Here is a 21,150-nt window from a genome sequence, read left to right as displayed (position 1 = left end):
TTTCAAATCAACCAAACTGCTCATAGCATCAGTACGCATAGTAGCTCTCTATCTGTATATCTATAAGTAAATATATCTCACTCATACAGGACATAGACTCTGCAATATATTTTAACAGCTTGAAAAAAGCAGTTAAAGACCCATTAACATTTTGAGAGAGTAACCCGCTTTTCATCCTAGACATGACCTCGTCCGATACAGATCTCTTATTGCGGCTCATGCAAATTACATGTTTGTGTATATAATTTAGCTGTAGGCAGCTCATGGAAGAAGATAAGACCTGTGTTTTTTTTTCTTTTGGTTTTCTCTCTCTGATCTGATTAGCGAAGTAATGCTATGACTTGGTTTAAAAAAAAAAAAAAAAAGCTTGTTGAGAGAAGTGGAATGTTTAAAGCCAATCCGTTTGAGATGCATTTACTTATCCATTTCCATTCAAACCTGAGCTTGGCGTCTGCTAGTCAGATGTGGTTACATGACACTCAAAAGAAAAAGTAAATAAATCATGAGCACTTGAAATTCACGTGTCTTATTTATACCTATTAAATAATCAGCAATGGTTCAGCATTCAAAGGTAGCTTTAGAAATTTGTGTCAAATCCTCTTGAGCTCGAAAGATAACATTTTGCGCATTTCAGAGGAGTGCCGTAATATTCTGTAAATGAGACAGAATAATAAAAAAGAAAAAAAGCAACAAGCTATAATATGTCTCTCCTTCTCTCTCTCTCTCTCTCTCTCTCTCTCTCTCTGTCCTCCTTTCATTCACTTTGGCCTCTTCAAGTGGCCGAGATTTAAACCTTCATGCTGGCTCGGTAAAAGCCACAGCCGATAAACTGCTCGTTATTTCATCTATTATAAGCAAGCATTCAAGAGTCCCCATAATGGCAGCTTAAGTGTAGTGCTTCCACTGCAAATTTCAAAGGCACTACTTAAACAGCGTAATTCAACGTCTTAATCCAACAAGAAGTGCCGCCTCACATTTCCCACTGAGATGAAGGCGTACGTTTTATTTATTCAATTATTCATTTATTTATTTATTTATTTATTTGCAAGCCAGGTTGCTTCAAAGCCATTTTTCACTAATGGTTTGAAGCTTTTTGCATAAAACCTGTTCTAAATAATTAATACGCCGTTTCTGAGGATTTTAGTACAAACATGTTTGGCTTTTCAGATGGATTCCAGTTAGTTACTTGAAGTCAGTAGTTCACCCCCTCCCAACACCCCCACCACCCCTTAAGAGAATTCTGCAATTGTGTGAGTGTAAATAGGGCGAGAGGAGAAACAGATTACCATACAGATTTACAGTCTCATTTAAATCTTTTAGGTAGTAAAGTGATGTATGTCAGTATGCAGGCTTTCAAAAATCTGTTTATTTGTTCATTTTTTATTGTTTTTTTTTTTTTTTTTTGCTTCTTTAAGAGCCTAAGAGGCCCCCCTCCCCACCACACACACACACACACACACACCCTCCACCACCTCTCACTCTCTGTCTCCTCCGTCTTCCCTTCCCTTTTGTTCTCTGTCTTCTCTTCTGCAGTACTTCACAAGGTCAGAGTTCTAGCAGCTCCGTTCCCTGTGATTTTCTCCTGTCCTCCTCTCATCTAATCATACCTCCGTCCCTCTTTACTTACACATGGATTCTTTCAGGCTTATCAGCGCGTCTGATGTCTCTGAGCTCGCTCAGGTGAAGCTGCCTGGTAACATTCACAGGGATGCACATAAGCTTTAGGACTGTTCTATTAATTTGTTTTACATTGCATTTCAATTTTATTACCCATGGCCTTGCAAGCGTCAGGTCTGATATCCTGTAATGGATTGGCAACCTTCATGGAAATGAATAAATATTTCGTATGCAGTCATATTTATGAGAGGTTTATTATTTTTTTGTATTTTTAAACATGCATTTTCCCCAAACCTTATTGTAAAAAGGGTGCCAATACTTTTGACATCAGCATTGTCTTAGCTGTCTGTCTAGTATTTATTTATTGGTTGATTAATGGATTTAAAACTGTGTGTGTGTGTCTGCCAAGAGTCTTTTGCTAAACCCAAAAGCCTGTAAAGTGCTATTCCAATGCTCTATTTTGGATGAAGTGAAAGCAGTCACATCTGCCCCCTTATAAATCTTGCAGCGTTTTTTTTCAACAGCTTGCACACACATGGGTGTAACGCTTACACACAAACACACACAAGCGCACACACAAAAAACAACAACATAAAAGCAAGCAATGTTCTCATTGACTGACTCTGTTAGAGTCTTGTGCTTTTAAGCAGAGACGTTTCCCGAATAGACCTCTTTCGACACATGCTCGGTCCTGCGTGATTGAACCTTCAGCAATAAAAGACTCTGTAAGCTTGTTTGGTATAAATATTGAATTAGATGTATTTTAAGGGCACAATGTGTGTACAACTGTGATCATGCTTTTATTTGCTTGTATTTATTTGTATTGTAGAATAACCACGTGGTCCGTTAGAGTCCCTTTTTTTTTTCGGATCGATCTGAAATGTTGCCATGGTAGCTGAATTTCAGGATTTCTGAAAACATGATGCCATATTTAAAAGGATTTTTTTTTTACTGTAAAAACAGATATGATTTTAGTCATATATATTACAGAATGCTTTTCTTTTTAAGTGAAGAAGATATGAAAAGTCTGTGGTTCTGTATATAACTGAAAGGTGGAAAAACTATTTTTTGACATCACTAAAAGTTGCTTGAGGGTGTGTAGACTTTTATATCCACTGGATATGTTTATAGTTGTCATCCCCTCCATATGCATTTTTATATATATATATATATATATATATATATATATATATATATATATATATATATATATATATATATATATATATTATATTTATTTATTTGTGTGATGAAATATTTCGCCTTCTAGAAGAGCTGTTCGTTCTGCTTAATTTAATTAATCTCATGTCCGTAAGCGCGAACAGCTAACAGCTACTGTAGGAGAAGGTGGTGGGGGATATTTAATCAAATGTCACTTTTCAACCACAATTAAACGTACCTCCTGTCATTGGTGGTGCACACGGTTGTGGCTGACTGATGTAATACAGAGAAATAATGGATAATAAGAAAATGCGCAGCTTTCCAGAATGTTAACTTAATATTTCAGAGTGCCATCCTTTGGTGGAGGCGTGTGATCTCTCATCAGTTAAAATATCTATTTATAACAAGATATTGCAAAAATTCACAAATGAACGCTCCGCAAAGTTCCTGAGTGCCGCAATAGAAAAGCGTTCGCCCTATCGGCAGATCCTTTAGGATTCTGATGATGATTGGTCATAAATCACTGCAACACGAGCCAATTATACATGTATGCAGAAGAGGGCAGATAGAAGAGTTTGAATAAAGATGCTGAAATTGGATTCAGTTGGCTATAGAGAGCACATGGTTGTCTTCACACTCTGAGGCTGGTACCTGTTGCAAGATTGGGGAGGGTTAACTACAGGTTGGAAATCAGTAAGCCCACACTGGGAGACAATTGGGGGGGACAATAGAAAAGAAATGACTGCTCTAATTGCAGCAAATGATGGACTGCATCAACAGTGCTTGATGCATGCTGCATTTATAGGGACACTTCTGAAGGAAAAAAGAGCTCGATAGATAAGGCTGCACCTACCACGAAACAGTGCACATCCATATCGCCAACACCATGGTGCAACAAAAGGTTGTGTACCTGACAAACTATAAAACAACATCTACTCCCCCTGCCTGATCCTGACACACTTGTTCTCCTGTGGGTCCTCTTACCTCCCAGGGAAGCCGCCCGATTCATCCCGATGCTCTATTTCTGCTCGGAACTTCTGCAGTCTCTGCTTCTGTACTTGCCCCACATGGATAAACCACTTTGCACAGACTGCACTTCCCCAAAACACTTTATGCCCAAGTCTTTCTCCTGCTTCAGTGGATATTCTGACCTGGATAGTGTCTTGCATTAAAGTCCTGAACTGAAGACCACGCTCATTCTCATTCTGAACATCCGAACACTGATTGGACTTTACAGTATAATGAAAGCATAATGATTAATAATCAATCTATAGTAAGTCAAAAGACGATGGGTTCCTTTGAGTCTGGTTCATTCCCCATGTTGTTTTGGGGAGAATGTCTTTGCCATTGTTTCCCTTTCAAAATGAAACTGATCTGTTACATGAACAGTCTGATAATAGTGGTCCAAAGAACCGAATGTCAGGTGGTACAAGGGGGGAAACCTGAATGCTCTTTGCTCGGTAGATGAAACGGTTATGAAGAAAGAACTGGATAAATATGACTGAGTCCCTGTACCATACAAGACACAACCCCTCAGCATGTTGTCTATTGTCCCATTGTACTACTATATTGACTAAAGAGGATTGCTCTCTTCAAATGTCACAAGTTGTGTTCTGTGCTATGCTTTCTTTGGCTAGGGAAATGGTTTCTAGAGTTTTGACGAGGATATGTGCATTGATTTTATAGTGGATTTACCTGCTAATTGTCAGGAAACTACATTGGTAAAGTTTCTCAAACAGTTCTCAGGCTCAATCACCACGATGTTGTAAGATCAAATCAACAAACATGCATTTTGACTGGAGAGTATTTTGAGAGTCAAGGTTTGTCCACTTTGTGAATCTGGAGCTCCATTTTAGTAAAAACAAACTGTACTACCAAGTGGACTGATTACATACATTACAATTAATTATATAACAGGTGGTTCTTGTGTGGTCAAGTGCTGTTCCATCCGTGTTTCTAACGATCCCTGGGTGTATCGTCGTTTGTACAACTTCAATTGTTTCCATTTTCTAAGTAAAATTTCGAGTTTGAAATCGTTGTCTCCTCCGCAGTGAACATGGCAAATTAAATTTCGTGGTCCCCAGTGTCAGCGCTTTGTAACAGTCAGAATTAGAGCTGCAAGTTTGTGTCAGTACGTTTACTTGCCCAAAGACATGTTTATGGTTTTATTTTGGGGTTTATATTGTGTTTTTCTTTTTTTTTTCTACAACGTATATAACCAAATCCATCGAAATGGCCACCGGCGTTTATCAGAGAGCGGCTGCTATGTGCCGCAACGGAGCTCTCGTGTTTGCAGGATGTGATTTGCTAGAATGGACCTGAAATAGCACTGAACCTGAGAATTGATGCCAGCAGAGCAAGATCAAACTACTCTACACTCTTATCAAACTGTCAGTCACACCCTGATAACCTTCTGATTACCCAGCATGCTTCAGCCTCCCTGATCCCCTTCTGACTCCGGTGTGTACGAACTACACAGAACTCGAAGTGAGCAGAAGAGGTGATAACTCTTCTGTTATCACATAAAAAAAAAAAGTTCATGCTTTGTAATTCCCAGACTTATGTGGTTATTACGTTCCTTTTTGCAGCAGGCAACGTTTTTTTCTGTTGATTCGAGTGTTAAGTGCACTGAAAAACAATGACACAGAACCCTCAACACATGAATATGGCAGAAATATCTATCTATCTATCTATCTATCTATCTATCTATCTATCTATCTATCTATCTATCTATCTATCTATCTATCTATCTATCTATCTATCTATCTATCTATCTATCATTAATTTGTGGACTGGACCAAACTTACAGCAAAGAAAGGTCATAGTTCACCAATCTCTATTTAAACAGGAATTATCACTTCTTCTTTTTTTGTAGCAGACATGTCCAATCATAAATGTATTGTAAGTTATGTTAATTATTTAAGAAAATGTGTAAAGCGAGTGATGGACTACAGGTTGAGAGACATTAGGTCAGAAAAGGGAACGTTTTTACAGACTCACAGATTTTTCATTTGACTTAATCTCAGGTCTGATGGTGAACAGAATGTAGTCCGTTTGGGGGAAAAAAAAGGAGGACAACGATAAAAACATGGCATTAGCATTAGTGTATATTCTTCTTGTCAAATTCGAATAATTTTTTTTCTGAACCCAGTTGATGGGCCTAATAAGTGTTAAAGCTCTGCTCTGAAACACAATTAAACATTACTTGTAAGCCATTTTATGTGACCGGATCAGAGACAAAGTTTTGTTGAATACTTTTGCAGTATAACATTCCATAGTTTCTATTTTGCAGTTATCAGTTTTTTAAATATTGTCTTTTAGATTAGTGCGAAGAGAAACAACGTAAAATGGTTCATAGCTGCGTGTTCATTTTTACATCCTGCAGCACACAATACAAAGGAAAATAAAAAGACCCTTCAACCTGTAATCTTTGTCAACGGCCTGTTGCATTCTCCATATTTGAATTTGGCAAACTGAACCAGTCTTTGTTTTGAGTTGCTCCTGGTGCCATTTCGAGTGGGAGATATGCTTACGGATACTGACTACGAGGTGATGAAATAAATACCCCACACTGCAAACTGCAACATAGAGATACAGCAAGACAGCCACATGAAATGACTGTTGATAGGAAATACCATCTGTCCCTTCTATATCCGAATGTGTGCATGTGAGACGGTGCAAACGAGAGTGTATCTATTTCCGTTTGTTGAAAGAGCGTGGATGCGCCTGTTTGTGTTCCTGTTTTGGTGACAGGCACGCCACTTTCCAAATGTCATCGTTTGGAATCTTTTTCTTTTGTCACTTTCCTTCTCTGCACCTGTTAATTTGTGGCACCACAGAGCTGCTGATGAACGCTTTTGTTCTTCTGCTTCAGGAAACGTTGTAAATATCACTTGTTGTGCCAGTCAGTTTTTTGTGTCCTTCCTTCCTTCTTTTCCTCCCTCTTTCTCACTCATTTGTTCACACATACACACACACACACACACACACACACGTTTTTTAGTCTTTGTATCATTTCTGATATCTAGGTCTCTCCTTCTGATCCTGTCTTTCAGCCTAAGAAAAAGCTCTTTCGTGTTTTTTTTTTTTTTTTTTTTTTAAGGCAGTAAGATAACGAAATGGTGCTTTTGATGTAACTGGGTGGGAGGTGACTCTGCTTCCTAACAGCAACAGGAGACGTGATGAGAATTGCCTGTTCATTTTACCATTTGCATTCAGTTCATGATAAGCTCATAAAATGTCAGGTGGAAAAATGCTTCCCAGTGCACCTTTAGAAAGACAGTCAGCACCTTCTCGCTAGTTTATTAAACCATCTTTCTCTCAGTGTCATTAAGCTCTATTCAGGAGTGGATCATCAGCATATTCCTGATAAATGAACACACATCTCTGATGACAGAAGAGGTCTGTTTGATGTAGAACAGAAATTAACAGATGGCAGTGGGAGTTTGTGTGTGACTTTCAAATCTAAAATTGAGTAGCTGTGGTGAACTTGATGCTTGTAACATGGTAATGTACCCAGGTGCTACTTGGTTGCTAAAATTCTGAGGCTTTTTACATAAAGAAGTTTTTTTTTCTTCCAAGTCTGGATGCTTTGATATTAGAGAAATTAAAGCAACTTTATAGAAGAACATGGGACCTTTGGTGTTCTCGAAGCAAGTCTATGTGCCTTTGAAAAATCTCAGAATTAATAACCCTTTTTGATGATGCTCCAGGAAGTTAATTGTATGTGATTAGTTATTTGTTGGATGCCATCCAGCAAATAACTAATGATGTGATCAAACGCCACAGTTTTTGTTCTGGAGAGATTTTTTGCTAAAACATGCTCAGTGTCCCAATCAGCCTTTTTTAAAAAGATAATAAATTCTAACAATATCTATCGTGATTTTGTCCCTATTGTGTATGGGGGAGAGAAATTTTTATTTTGTTTGCTGCCTAAAAAGTTGGAGCCTTGATGTTCTCTTGTGGACTGAGAAAATATTGGCGCTTCAGTCTGCTCGGTTTTGTAGTCAAAGATGCAGGGTATTCACCTAGCCGCCAAATTTAGTTGGCAAACAGGAAACCATGAAAACCACTAGGACCGCTTGTGTTTCTGGCTGAATGAGACAAATAACTGAAAATTATATAAACAATAATGTGACAAACCCCCGTAGCAAATGTAAAACCCTACGCTAGGAAATTCCTTCAGATCTTTTGTGGCTGCACAAAACCTATTAAAGGTCCGCCTTTCAAAAGGTTCTTCAAAGAACTAAAAATTGGGTGGTAAATGGCCCTTAAATCATAAAGCGTCAAGTTGCAGTTATAATACTACAGTAACCTAATCATTAGTATTTTACTTTCCGAATTGACCAGTGTAGTTGTCATGTTAAAGAAAAGTAAAATTCTCTACACACTATACCTGGGTATGAAATTGGATTGTTAGTTGGACAGACTCTGAAACTTTCTGAGCTCTAGGTCACAGCAAAATGCACTGCAGACACTCGTGACACATCGTGTCACATCTGTTAGATGAGCGTGATTGAACACTAAGACACTTTGACTGGCCTGCAAAATCACCAGACCTCAGTTCCATTGAAAAAGTGTGGGATTATTTGGAACAGCAGGCGGAACTCTGAAATAGACACAAGCATGAATTCTAATCCAATTGCACACCCAGACAGTGGACGAGTGGGTTAAAATTGTCAGGAAAACTTCGGTGGCTTCCTTATTCGACAGAATTGGTGCTGTTATTATAGTGAGGTGATGAGTAACCAAGTAAATGATTAGAATTTAACTAATAATATTTTTTTTTTTTTTAGAGAAGCCAATACAAAGTGATTATGATCCTTTTCTTTGGTAGTGTTTTAGAGAGCCTTGATTTTTAAAACTTTCCTGCAGAAAAAAACAACTTTAAAAGCATCTTACATTATTATTAGTGTCAGCATATTAAATTGTTTATTCTCTTTATATTGTCTTTATGTTGTAGATATGGCGCAGCGCTGGTGCACATTAGAAGGTGGCTACCTGAGTTACTACGATGATGAAAAGAGTGCCACACAGCTAGGAAGAGTGGCTGTCGGTGAGATGGTGAGCCTGGCCTTCAGCAACACCGAGACCATGACAGGAGCAGGGTATTATTCTTTTCTCTTCTTTTCTGCCCCATTTCTCTTCCTCTACTCATTCCTCACTCCATTCCTCCAAGTGTTATTTTTATTTTTATTTTTTTAAATCAGTTTGCAGTGTTTGACACTTTTCTGTGGGTCAAAAACAGACAAACAAGCAAGCATACCAGTAAAAATATTCTAACAAGGTGCACAGACCACCCTGTAGACAGGATTAGACTGTGACCTTTGACCTCAGACCAACCTCTGGTGTTCTAATACCTGTGGTAAGAGCAGCAGACAAACTGAGATTAATAGCCAGGCACTTTCCTTTCACAGCTGTGTGTGTGTGTGTGTGTGTGTGTGTGTGTGTGTGTGTGTGTGTGTGTGTGTGTGTGTGTGTGTGTGTGTTGTAATCCAACTTCCCCCCCCCCCCTCAGGGCAGTGTTCACCTTTGAGATCTACCTGGAGTCTGAGAAAATACTCTCGTTTGGTGCTCAGACATCAGACGCACAAAGAGCCTGGGTCCATGCCATCACCAAGGTCTGTCTCTTTCTGTCTCACCCACCCACTGTTTGTGTGTGTATCTTACTAGACTTATGAAGGCCTTCCATTGGCATAATTATTAAAAAAAAATTAATGTAATGTTTACACCTAAATCTTATCCTAGCCTTCACCACAGTAATCTCTTTTTCACATAGATAGATAGATAGATAGATAGATAGATAGATAGATAGATAGATAGATAGATAGATAGATAATAGATAGATAGATATTGCTTAATATATTGATTCTTAGATGGATATATACACTATATGGACAAAAGTACTTGGACACCTCACTTTCTATATAGAGCTTTATAGAGCTCTGACCTTAACCCTACTGAACATGATGAATTGGCACGCAGACTGCACCCCAGGCTTCCTCACCTCACCTCACCTACGTCGATACCCGACTTTACTAACACCCTTGTGGCTGAATGAGCACAAATCTCCAGAAGCACTCTCCAAAATCTAGTGGAACATCTTCCCAGAAGAAGGGAGGGAGTTATAAAGTCTGCAAACTTTTGGAAATATAGTGTAGTTCACTATTCACATGAGGGAATATAAAAAAAAAATTCTGTTGAATATCCAAAAAAGTTTGTACCTTGTGTCTAACTTTCCTCACTCAGATGGACATTTTTACATATTCCTTCTCCATAAATGATGGATCATGCAATATCTGAACTGTAGGTACATAGAACAGTGCAATTAAATGCAGAGTTGAAGTCCTCTGGCATTTTGAAAATGTGCACCTTGCTGTAATCACACTGCTAACACTTTAATACCCTCAGACATCGTGGAAGCGAGAGAATGATTCATGAGACAAAACACAAGATTGGAATTCAAGAGCTCGTGTTTGACGAGAAGTAGATTATTTGGACAGTCAGAATCACACAACCAAACCCTGGAGATAAAATCTGGGCTTGCATTGTGCAAATTTGGCATGATTTAGTCACGATTTTGCAGTTGTTGACAAATCTTTGGATAAAATATGCACTCCCTTGAGCTGTCTGAGGTCATGACTCGATTCTGATCCAAGTTAAAATTTAATTGTGCCGCGTGAGTGGTATTTCAATTCACTATGCACAGAAGCCTGCTGTAACTCGCTGCTCCCTCAAATTCACTAGCAGGATCAGGTAAAGCTGAACTGTGACATTCTTGTCATTAAAAAAAAGAGCACACGCTCCAACCTTCAAAAACATCATTTAGCTTTTCTTTTTGTCTAGACAAAGCAGCAGCTGAGGTTCCATAATAATTTTGCATATGTACATGGAAGAGAAACTTGTGATTCTTCTTCTGTAGTTCCATGGGGCTGATATAGAGAAGTGTCAGTGCCTATGTGGGAAGAGTTTTCTGATGTCATCGCTTCAGCTGTTAAAAGTTCATCTTTGTCCTCCCACTCAGACAGAAACTTCCTAAAGTAATGTAACTTAGGGGTTAACTATAGTTCCTCTCTCCTGGAAAATATCTGCCATGCAATTTATGTCCTCTTCACTGTGTCTGGCTGTGTAATGAACTTCAGAGCAGTTATTTTATCTGTCCATCATATTCTGTCAGAAGAATGGTTATTACTTCTTGTATCTCTCTCTCTCTCTTTCTCTCTCTCTCTCTCTCTCTCTCTCACACACACACACACACACACACACACACACACACACACACACACACACACACACACACACATGCACTCTCTCACTATTTTTCCCCCGTTTCTAACTCTTATTCTCTCTCTCTCTCGTTCTCCAGTGTTTAAACCCTGAGAGGGTGGACTCTTTGCTGAATCAGGACTGTGAGCTGATTGGTCGTTTGTACTATAAGGAGGGACATGACCTTTATCACTGGAGACAAGGATGGTTCTCTTTAGTCGGCTCCGAACTGTTCCTCTATTCCAAGGATGTGCACGTTAATGAGGTGGTTCTACAACTTAAACGGCTGCAGGAACTTAGTAAGACCCCCAGAAACATACATGAACACCAACCTGATGTGAAGTCATTTGGAAACATTGTACAGATTTATGTGGGTACAGTTCAAGCTCTCGGTGACTGACCGTGGGTCAGCCCTTGGTGCAAGATGAAGGTTTGAATATTGTAGAACTCGATGATCTTTTGGAAGTTTACAGAAAATGGTGCAAAAAAACCCCAAAATACAGCAATTTTGTCAGAGATATGCCAGTGGTAATATCTTGTTGATTAGCGGTCATTGGAGAATGGGCAAATTGGTTTAAACTTACAGGACAGTGTATGGGTAAATCATATAACTTTTGTTTACAACCAGGGTGAGCAGAAAAGCATCTCAAAATTTCTACTTCAATACTTCGGTTTCTACTCCTGTCAACATAAAGAAAAACCAGAAATCTGATGGTCACCCTATGAATGGCTAGCCAACTCTATATACATAGCCTAATAATCATGTTGTCAGGAGTCAATTTTCCAAACCATTTCACTGAAGATACATACTCAGTTCTTTCACCTGTCTATTGCGGAGTATTGCTTTCATCAATTGCTTTTTTCTCATTGGCATTCTTTCTGCAAACCACTTTCATTCTGTTCCCGCATTCCCCCTGAAATGCGTCCTTCTCAGCTAGTCATGCTTCACGCTGACATTCTTAACAGGGTTTTTAACTTGATCCATGCTTGGCAACTGAAGACGAGATTTACATCATTGTTAATCAATTACGCTACAACTGTTGTGTCACGTAATTGAGGGTAATACACCAACCGATGCTGCCCATGACAAGTTTTTAAATGTAAATTCATAAGCATTTTTTTTTTTTTTTTTTGGTTTGCAAAATTGCTTTATTTTTTTGTTTGTTTTTCGCCCACATCCTTCATTATCTCCTTTATCAACTATAACTGCTGCCAGCACTTTCTTCTCACAGTCAGGTTGTTTTTTTTTGGGGTTTTTTTTTTTTTTTTTTTTTTTTAACCATGGCTCAATACTTTGCAGCACTTTTGTGGAGTTAGTTGGATCCCTTTATGTGAATCTATCATATTGTTTTAAGGTCAGGACACCTGAGAAAGAGAGAGGGGTATTGAAAAACCGATTATGTACAATGTGTAATTGAGTATATATTTATGTCATCCAGTTTTAGCTTAACTACGTGTCTGATGTATAAAGCCCTTGTAGCCTGTGGTAGAATCCTGTGGATGGCACATCGGTTATATCACCTTTGAAATGGAGTGTTATCAAATAATACACGCATGTCCGTTTGGTCTCTGATCTTTTTTGCGGCTGGAGCAAGGACCCTGCAGGGCTGAAGCTCTGTGACACAGGATTAAAGCGCAGACATGGCAAAGCTTTGTGCCTGACCTGAGCTTTCTTTGCCTCTGTAACACTTCTTTTAAAAAGTCAGACTGTGGTTAGCATTGGCAGGGCCAGTCATATGTGGGCTGGGAGCTGCTCATGTAAGCTGCAATAAGACCTTGTTCATTTCCATTTAGTTGCACACAACATTCCGGTTTAGTTAATCTTATACTCCAGTGTGTACTGGAGTGGTATTTAAAGGGTGGGCAGAGACTTCACTTCCTGTTACGGGGTTATGCGGATGGTATCCTAATTTTTTTAGGTAGGAGAGTTACTTTAAGCATTATATCTGTCATATCTTTTAAACTTACTGACCTCGTACATCTTGCCACCATGAATTTTAACTGGACACATCTGAGTTAATGGCTGTGTCCCAGTTACACATGGCAGGAAGAATTACAACCTTCTCCATACCCGATACCTAATTATGGAATAAGTTGGAACTTAAAGTGTTAATGAATAAAGCCAGTATTCTACTGGGTCATTGGAGGTTCAGCTTTTTTTTTTTCTTTTTTTTTTTTCTCGAAACCAAAAGCTGATTTGAAACTAAAGGACATTGAGATCCTGGGGCTAGACTTGTGAGTCAGTGGAACTCTCTTTGAATTTTAACTGCTGGAACAGTCATTCTTAGAGCCGCATAAAAGTAACGCTCATGGGGAATCGACTCCAACCGGCTGAGGCCTAGGAAGCAGAGGTTTTGTGTCTGAAAATGAGCTGGGTGACCCACTGGTGGTGCTCTAGCATCCTTGGTTTTTGTCTGAAGCGTAGGCTTACTGTGTTTGTATCTTGTCTGGTTGAAATAAATAAATAAATCTGTAAAACAGTGCTTCTGACTAAAACAAATACCTATTTGACCCTCACTTCTGTCTTTGAGAATAGATTGTTCATGGTTCAGCTGGATTTAAAGTTCTTGCAAGAAATGTTGGGGGGTGAAAAAAAATCCTTTAATCATCTAATCTCTACTTTGTACAGTTAGTAAACAAGCATCTAACGATCAGCATTATTTGAAAGTTTCTACAAATCATTATTACGGAAGATTCTGTATCGATTTCTGTTGTTGGCTTGATCCATACCCAAATAACAGTCTGCTGATTGCAATAAAAACTTCTTCCAGTTGTAATATTAATTACTGGGCCTGTTTTTGCATGAACAAATTTTACCCCAGGCATAATTTGCTGCAAAGGTTGAAGGAAGTAGGGCAGGATGGAGAGATTGTTATTTGTAATTTATTATGGTGAGTGTTTGTCATTTGCAGATAACAGTACTTAATAAGAATTGTGTATAACACTTTTTTTTTTTAAACTTGCATTCAATGAAAGCTGTAAACCAAATGGTCTGCTCCTAAAAGGTTCCCATGTTTAATTTCTTTCAAACTGGGATTATTAAAGCCAGGGGAGTAGGTATAGACTTTTTTTTTATTTCTTTGATTAAAAGATTCTCGTGTCAGTGTTTCCGACTCTTCTAGTAGAGCCGATGTATTTAAAACCCCTAGTTTACTGTATATAGATGCATTTTCTTGCAGTCTAGAATAGGAAAAGGGAGTTAGTGTAGGCTGGGAAGAAAGCAGTGATATTTAGAAGCAGAAGAAGCGAGAGATGAAGAGATTTAGACTGTCATGAGGCGTGCACTCAGGTGTTGAAGGGGGTTGTTCAGTAAATAGGCCAGGGCATTGCGGGGTGTTGGTATGCGTTTGATGAGAATGGTCAGACAGCGTTAGACAGCTTTCTCCTGCGCATGCTGGGAGAAATAATGACCAGCGACACTGAGCTTTCTACCCCACTTGGTTGCAACAGGAGTTTTACTCTCAGTCAAATGCAAAACAGTAACAATATGCACCATGTCTCCCACAGAGACTCAACTTTCACCTAATGTATTGAACTTTTTTTGTACTTTTCCTGTTATTTTTATATTTTTGTAACTCTCAGTTTTGTGTTATTGTGTTTGTAGCTGTCTCAACTCATTTGGAGGGAGATGAGAGGATTCAGGTTCTGCTCATGGTTGAGAGTGGCAGGTAATCTCTTTTACTGCTGGAACATTGTACCCAAATCATGCTATTTTCTTTTTTAGTTTATAATGATTCTCCGTGTGTTTGTGTTGCAGGACGATCTACATACATGGCTTCACCAAACAGGACTTCACTTTATGGCATTCTGCCATCCAATTTGCTGCTGGCAGAGATGGCCGAGCACTAAGCAATCAACAGCTTACCAAAAATGACGTACCCATTATCGTTGACAGCTGTATTGCCTTTGTCACTCAATACGGTACATTTAGTTTTTATGTCTTTGAACACATTTTATTTATTTTTTAGCAAGTTTATCCTTTTAAACCTAACTTTTACATCGGACTTTGACCCCAGGTTTGTGTCATCAGGGCATCTATCAGAAGAACGGTGACCCAAAACGTGTTGCCCAGCTGCTAGAAGATTTTACCAGAGATGCACGGAATGTTAAGCTTCGACTTCAGGAACATCGATTAGAGGACGTAACAGATGCACTCAAAGACTTCCTGTCCAATTGCGAGGATGCTTTATTAGCCAAAGAGCTCTACCCTTACTGGATTTCTGTCCTCGGTTAGTACTCGTATTGAACCTAATATAAAGCCCAAGGGTTTTGAAAATATTATACTTTACATAAGTTTGTATATCTGTTTCTGTGAGGTTAAAAGCACATACCTCCATTTATGATTTTTCACTTTCCTCCAAATTTCGTCACTGGCCAAAACCTACTCACTCTCCTCTATCATATGACAGCCATCAACTTGCAAAGGTAAAAAGCTAATAGGGGTTTCCTCCAAAACACCTGAAGCCAGCAGTGTAACACACTCAGAGGAAAGTGTAATCTGTCTCTTTCCCCATAAATACCATGGGTTCACAGATGCCCAATCATACTTCTATTGTATTTTATTTAACCAGGAATATCCCACTGTTACAAAAATGTTTTTTCTAGGAACTCCTGGTAAAAAAGATGGGAGCACAATTCTAAACAACAAAAAAAGTCTTTCGCACATTAAAACATACACAATACATGAAAACAACACAGGAGAAATAGCAACAGAGAAACAAATCATAGAGGTCCTACCAGTGATGATTGGATATTGTCACTGTGATTGAGACAGAGTATGCCATCCCACCTACCCAGAGAACAATTTTGCTCCCTTAGCTCTTGGCCATAGATGGCTCTGTCACTTGCTAGATAGGACAAACTATTTTTCTTGTTGCACCGCAATATTTGTGATATATTTCCGAGGACACCTACAGTATATAAAATATATATTATGACAAATTAAATATAAAAGTTACATATTCGGTAAATAGTTGTAGTGGGATCAGTAAACTGGCGTGACTGAAGTGTGCCAAACCCAAAAACCTACATTGTGCCCACAGAAAATATTGTAGCCAAATGAAGTGTTTTACATTTACGGCAATTGGCAGATGCCTTTATCCAGATCGACTTACATTTTGATCTCATTCATGCAACTGAGCAGCTATGGGGTTAAGGGCCTTGCTCAGGGGCCCAGAAGTGGCAGCTAGGTGTGGTTGGGATGTCGACCTTCGGATCCAAAGCCCAATGCCTTAACCACTAAACTACCACCTCTACCCCAGTGTAGTGTTTTCACTCGAAGTGCCCGGTTCACCAAATTAGAATTTTTATTATATATATATATATATATATAGCATTGTTATATAACTTACGAGATACGTGCAGCACTGGTTAACACATTTTCTAACTGTGTCATGTTTTGTTTTAGATGAAGCGAGTGAGAAGGACAGGGTTGAGAAGTACTCCACCTATATTCAGAGTTTACCCAAGATCAACAGATCAACTCTGGCGGCACTATTGCAGCATCTGTACAGGTAAACACACACACGCACACACTTAAACCCTCCCCTTACTTCCACTGTTTTGTGTGGAGTTCTTTTGAACAAAGTTTCTGAGTCACCACCAACTCTAAAAATGATAAACCTACACTTTATGGTTCTTCTGATTTGTTAGCTGCTTTGAAGTCTGCTTTACAAGCTTTCGGAAAATGCTTTCCTATAAAACCTCTGTGGGCTTGTCAGACTGTGAAATATTCGGAAATGACTTTAATTGTTTGGAGGGAGCTTAATTGGCCCTCTTGGTGGATTTGAATAGTGGACTAATGTTTCCCTAATGATGATGATAAACTTATCGTTAGCCTTTTTTTGTCTTTTTTTTTTTTTTTTTAACCGACACATTCCAATATTGGTGCCTGGCTATTTATTGTTTTGTGATGATTTTGAAAATGTGTTTCTATTTGTGGGTGTTTGTGTATGCACTGCAGTGAAAGACACATTAGACTTTTTTTTTTTTTTTTGGTGAATGTATTTATGTACATGTATATATTCGTGTGACTGGAACATATGAATGTAAGGTATTTCTTTCATTATTAATGTATGTGCTGAATATATAGTGAGTGTGTTTGTGTGTGTGTTTGTGGTTTCACCAGGATTCAGAGCTGCTCTCAGATAAACCAGATGAAAACTCAGAATCTGGCATGTGTTTTCTCATCCTGCCTCTTCCAGACGGGAGGACATGCGCCCCAAGAGACCTGTGTTGTGGAAGATCTTATAAGCAACTACGTTCAGCTCTTCTCTGTTAGTGTCCTGATCAGAGCAGCACATCACATTACTCACTTTCCTCCACACCCCTGTAGAGACTACAAGTCAGGCTAAAGCCTGGTCTGTTGATGATTTTTAAAGTTATTTTCAGAGATCACAGGGCTATACAGAGCAAACATATTGCTATAGAGCAAGGTGAAATTCATCCTGGTCAAATATAAAAAAGAAAACCTTTGAAGATATGGGCTTTTAAATTTCGTTTGTAAGTATTCTCACAGTTTGGTTTGTGCAGTATCAAACAACATTTCACATCTGCCCAAGTTGTCTCCTCAAGCTTAGTCATGCGAAAAGCAAAGCAACTAATTAGGAAATAAGATTTGAATGTCCATGCTTGTACAGATAACAAATAAAGAGGCTTCAAGAAAGAAAAAAAAAAAGTTAAGAGACACTGAAGTCTGTGATAGTGAGTCATAGCCACATCAACAATCGTCGTCGCCCCCCCCCTCCTCCCACATAAGACAATAAGCCATTAATAATAAAATGATTAACAACAAGAGCATTAAGTCTTACAGATATAATTGTGTAGCTCTGGGATTTCGGGTGGCTAATTTCTGGACATTGTTTTCTCACTGTTTCAGGAGATGAGAATTTATCTGCCCTGGATGCAGAAATATTTATTTTTTCTTATTTCTCTTGTTAGTCAGTTATCTGATGAGCGTTACATTTAAATCATTACATTTAAATAAGGTTTTCTTATGCAGTGCAGTAAAACTTTGAATGTACCTACATACACTATGGACATAAGGATTGAAACACTTGACTTTTCCAGCGATACGTAGTTCTTCCAAAATGTTACCACAAAGCTGGAGGCACACAGTTGTGTAGGACGTCTTTGGCTTTAAACTTTCTTTCCACTTGAACTAGATAGTGATGAGAATGTCCCTGTTCACAAAGTGTGCTCCATGAAGTTATGGTTTACATGGGATGGAGTGAAAGAGCTTGAGTGGCCTGTGACTGAATGAGCACAAATCTCCACTAAACACACTCCTAAAGCTATTGGAACATCATCCTAGAGGAGTCACGGTTCTTATAACTGTAAATGGGGAATGTGGGAATGGGATATTTAAAAAGCAAGTACAAATCCTATTTCCACAAACCTTTGTCCATCTAGTGTATTATTAGTTACATATCTGAATACTGTTTCTGTTTTCACGAGAGATAAAAACATGGCCCCAATCGCCTACTTTCAACAATTAGATTTGAGGGCCTAAACAAGATTGTAGCAAAATTGACCATTGTGTTTAATCATACAGCACTGACAGCGTTGTCCTTATGTTGAATGAGGAGCAAGGCATGGGGTTGTCCTTCAGCATGCTCTATACCAAATGGATCCCAACCCTGGCCCTACCCCAAGTCGTTTACATTTTAGTGATTTCCATGCTATTATCTCAACCAACAGACTATTTGTTACTTAGCTGATTAGTGGAATCGAGTGTGTTGGGAGCAGGAAAAAGAATAAAATGTTCACAACAGTGACTGCATTAGGAGCAGAGAATCAGCGCAAATTCTGCAGTCGATAGAGAGCGGGATTGTTTTTCTGTTGTGCATGAATTTGAATGTATAAAGGGATTTGAAGTGCTATGCAGTGCTAAATCCCCCCGGCTAAACTGTATCTCCTTTTTTCTTTTTTTTTTGCTCCGCACAAATGCTGCATTCATTCTCCATCAGTGCGAGCTATGAGGTTTTTGCATGACCAATAAGCATCTAAGTGAAATAAAGATAGTCACATCCAGTAAATACACTCACTCTAGTAGAACACTGGGGTAAACCAGATTAAAATCTTTTGCTGAAGGGTGTAACGTTTAAAAAATTTTTTTTTAGATATAGATAATAACAATAATAAAGATGATAAAAGAAGAATATGTTTGGTGTATGGTGCTCATTTAAACTGCTGCTTATCTGTGTTTTCTCATTAAACCAGGTCAACGAGGAGCAAGTCAGGCAAATGGAGAGGGAGAACCGCTGTATTATGAGGTGGAAGGACACTACAGTAAGTCTTGCCTATGAACCTCATTGTGTGTTGGTGAAGAGACATAGTGAAGTTATGTTGTTGTTTTAATTACTATAGTCTGCCCTTGAAAAGTTTCGGAAAAAAAAAGAGAAAACTCAGTAATGTTTGATTTTAATTGACCCCAAACACACCTAAAAGCTGAGCGTAAGATATTTGTTGAAGAGATGAGCCAGTGCTCTCTAATGGAATGGCCTGCCCAGTCACCCGACCTTAACCCAATCGAGCTGCTCCTGGGGGAAAATGGATTGAAATGTTCGAGTAGAGTGTCCAAACAACTCCACATGTTGTATAGTAGTGCACTTTTGTATGCAGGATTTAAGATTTGTGTCCTTTTTTGTGCCCTTTGTATGTTTATATTTGATGTTTATAATTCGGTTCTCTGTTTCTATGATGAGTATGCAAAGAACACACAGCATCTTTTTTTATTTTTTATTTTTTCATTTTATACCACCTGCAGCATCAAAAGCACTTTGAAGAGCTACAGACCATCGATTTCTAACAGCCATTAAACAAATATGCAAAATGATGTGTTGAAACTAATGTTAAAGAAACATTTGAAAGTGGTATAAACCTATGTAGAGCATACGCCAGTTCTAAACCATACTTGGGATACATTGCATGCTTGCATCAAACATTTAATTTTAAAACTTTCATCTTAGTGTTATCTTACTTTGTTTTGTCATTCACATTGCTATAGATTGACAGACACACACACACACACACACACACACCATATGGACAAAACTTTGGTGGTTGTCATTTGGCCATAAGGTCATTAGTAAAGTCAAATACTGCTGTAGGATGAAGAGATCTGGGCTGCGTTCCAGTTCATACCGAAGGTGTTCGATAGGTTTGAGGTCAGAGCTCTACCTTATATCGGACCACTCTAAATCTTTCAATAGAGATGCGTTGCAATGAACCCATCGAAAAAAAAATCGTAAGTCGAGACATGGCCTAGCCGACGCAGGAATCTATTTAAGAATGCTGATCAGTATGGAGTAGTATATGGGAAATTGTTAATAATTTAACAAAACACAGTACATCGTTTAGCAAAACAGAACAATTTTCAGTATCGTACTGTATAATTGGACAGTGTATATATGTATGTGGCAGCGGGCACGTGGAGGAGTGCCGGTGCTGGCGCTTGGACGAGCACCAATCCGCGAGTGGAGGGCGGACCATATGCTTCTACGTTTGCCTGCCATGTGACTTTTTTTTTTTTTTATATTTGTACAGTTTTGCCATATCGCTATCGTAAAGTCAGACCAATATAACTCTGAGACCATCTGTATATATTTAGCTAATTTTGCTTTTATTTTAAGGAGCAAATAAAGCATGAAACCTTGATCCTAAGGGGTCATTTATTAATATGTCATCATGCCTACTAACACCTAAATATTAATACACTATCATTGTTTTGACATTTTAATAAAATAAGTCATCGCTAATTTTCATTTTAGTTTATTTAGTTGACTACACACGAGTTGCTTATAAATATCTTGAATTTTCCCTAGTCATTATGCACTATGCACCGAATCAACAATGGATCTATAATTTGGGTTAATTTAGTTTTAGTTTTGACCATTTTTTTTTTTTTTCTTCCCTAAGTGGATCATTGTTCAAAAACAAAGGTTTTAGCATTTAAAAGACTTCAGGGACCTGACTACAGGAAATTAAGCTTAAACCCAAATTGGTTTCAAGTCAGATACAGATAAATTAACACAATGCATTCTTTTCTTCTGTAATTATTTCCATAATTACATGCTCACATTTATAAAAATGCTGCTGTATCCCATT

General features: G+C 38.4%; 1 protein-coding gene across 1 annotated transcript in view; it reads left to right on the top strand.

Annotated features, from left to right (window-relative positions):
* arap2 (ArfGAP with RhoGAP domain, ankyrin repeat and PH domain 2) overlaps nucleotides 1–21,150 on the top strand; it is a 74,872-nt gene that overhangs the window by 40,261 nt on the left and 13,461 nt on the right. The window contains 9 exon segments of the mRNA XM_046851240.1: nucleotides 8,741–8,885; nucleotides 9,296–9,398; nucleotides 11,144–11,342; nucleotides 14,648–14,711; nucleotides 14,801–14,964; nucleotides 15,060–15,272; nucleotides 16,451–16,556; nucleotides 17,171–17,318; nucleotides 19,264–19,332. Of these exon segments, the coding sequence (XP_046707196.1) occupies nucleotides 8,741–8,885; nucleotides 9,296–9,398; nucleotides 11,144–11,342; nucleotides 14,648–14,711; nucleotides 14,801–14,964; nucleotides 15,060–15,272; nucleotides 16,451–16,556; nucleotides 17,171–17,318; nucleotides 19,264–19,332 (1,211 nt within the window).

This window comes from Silurus meridionalis, chromosome 6 (genome assembly GCF_014805685.1).
Source record: "Silurus meridionalis isolate SWU-2019-XX chromosome 6, ASM1480568v1, whole genome shotgun sequence".
In the NCBI taxonomy this organism is placed as follows: Eukaryota; Metazoa; Chordata; class Actinopteri; order Siluriformes; family Siluridae; genus Silurus; species Silurus meridionalis.
Note: the sequence above shows the minus strand (reverse complement) of the source record. Positions and strands in the feature narration are given on the sequence as shown.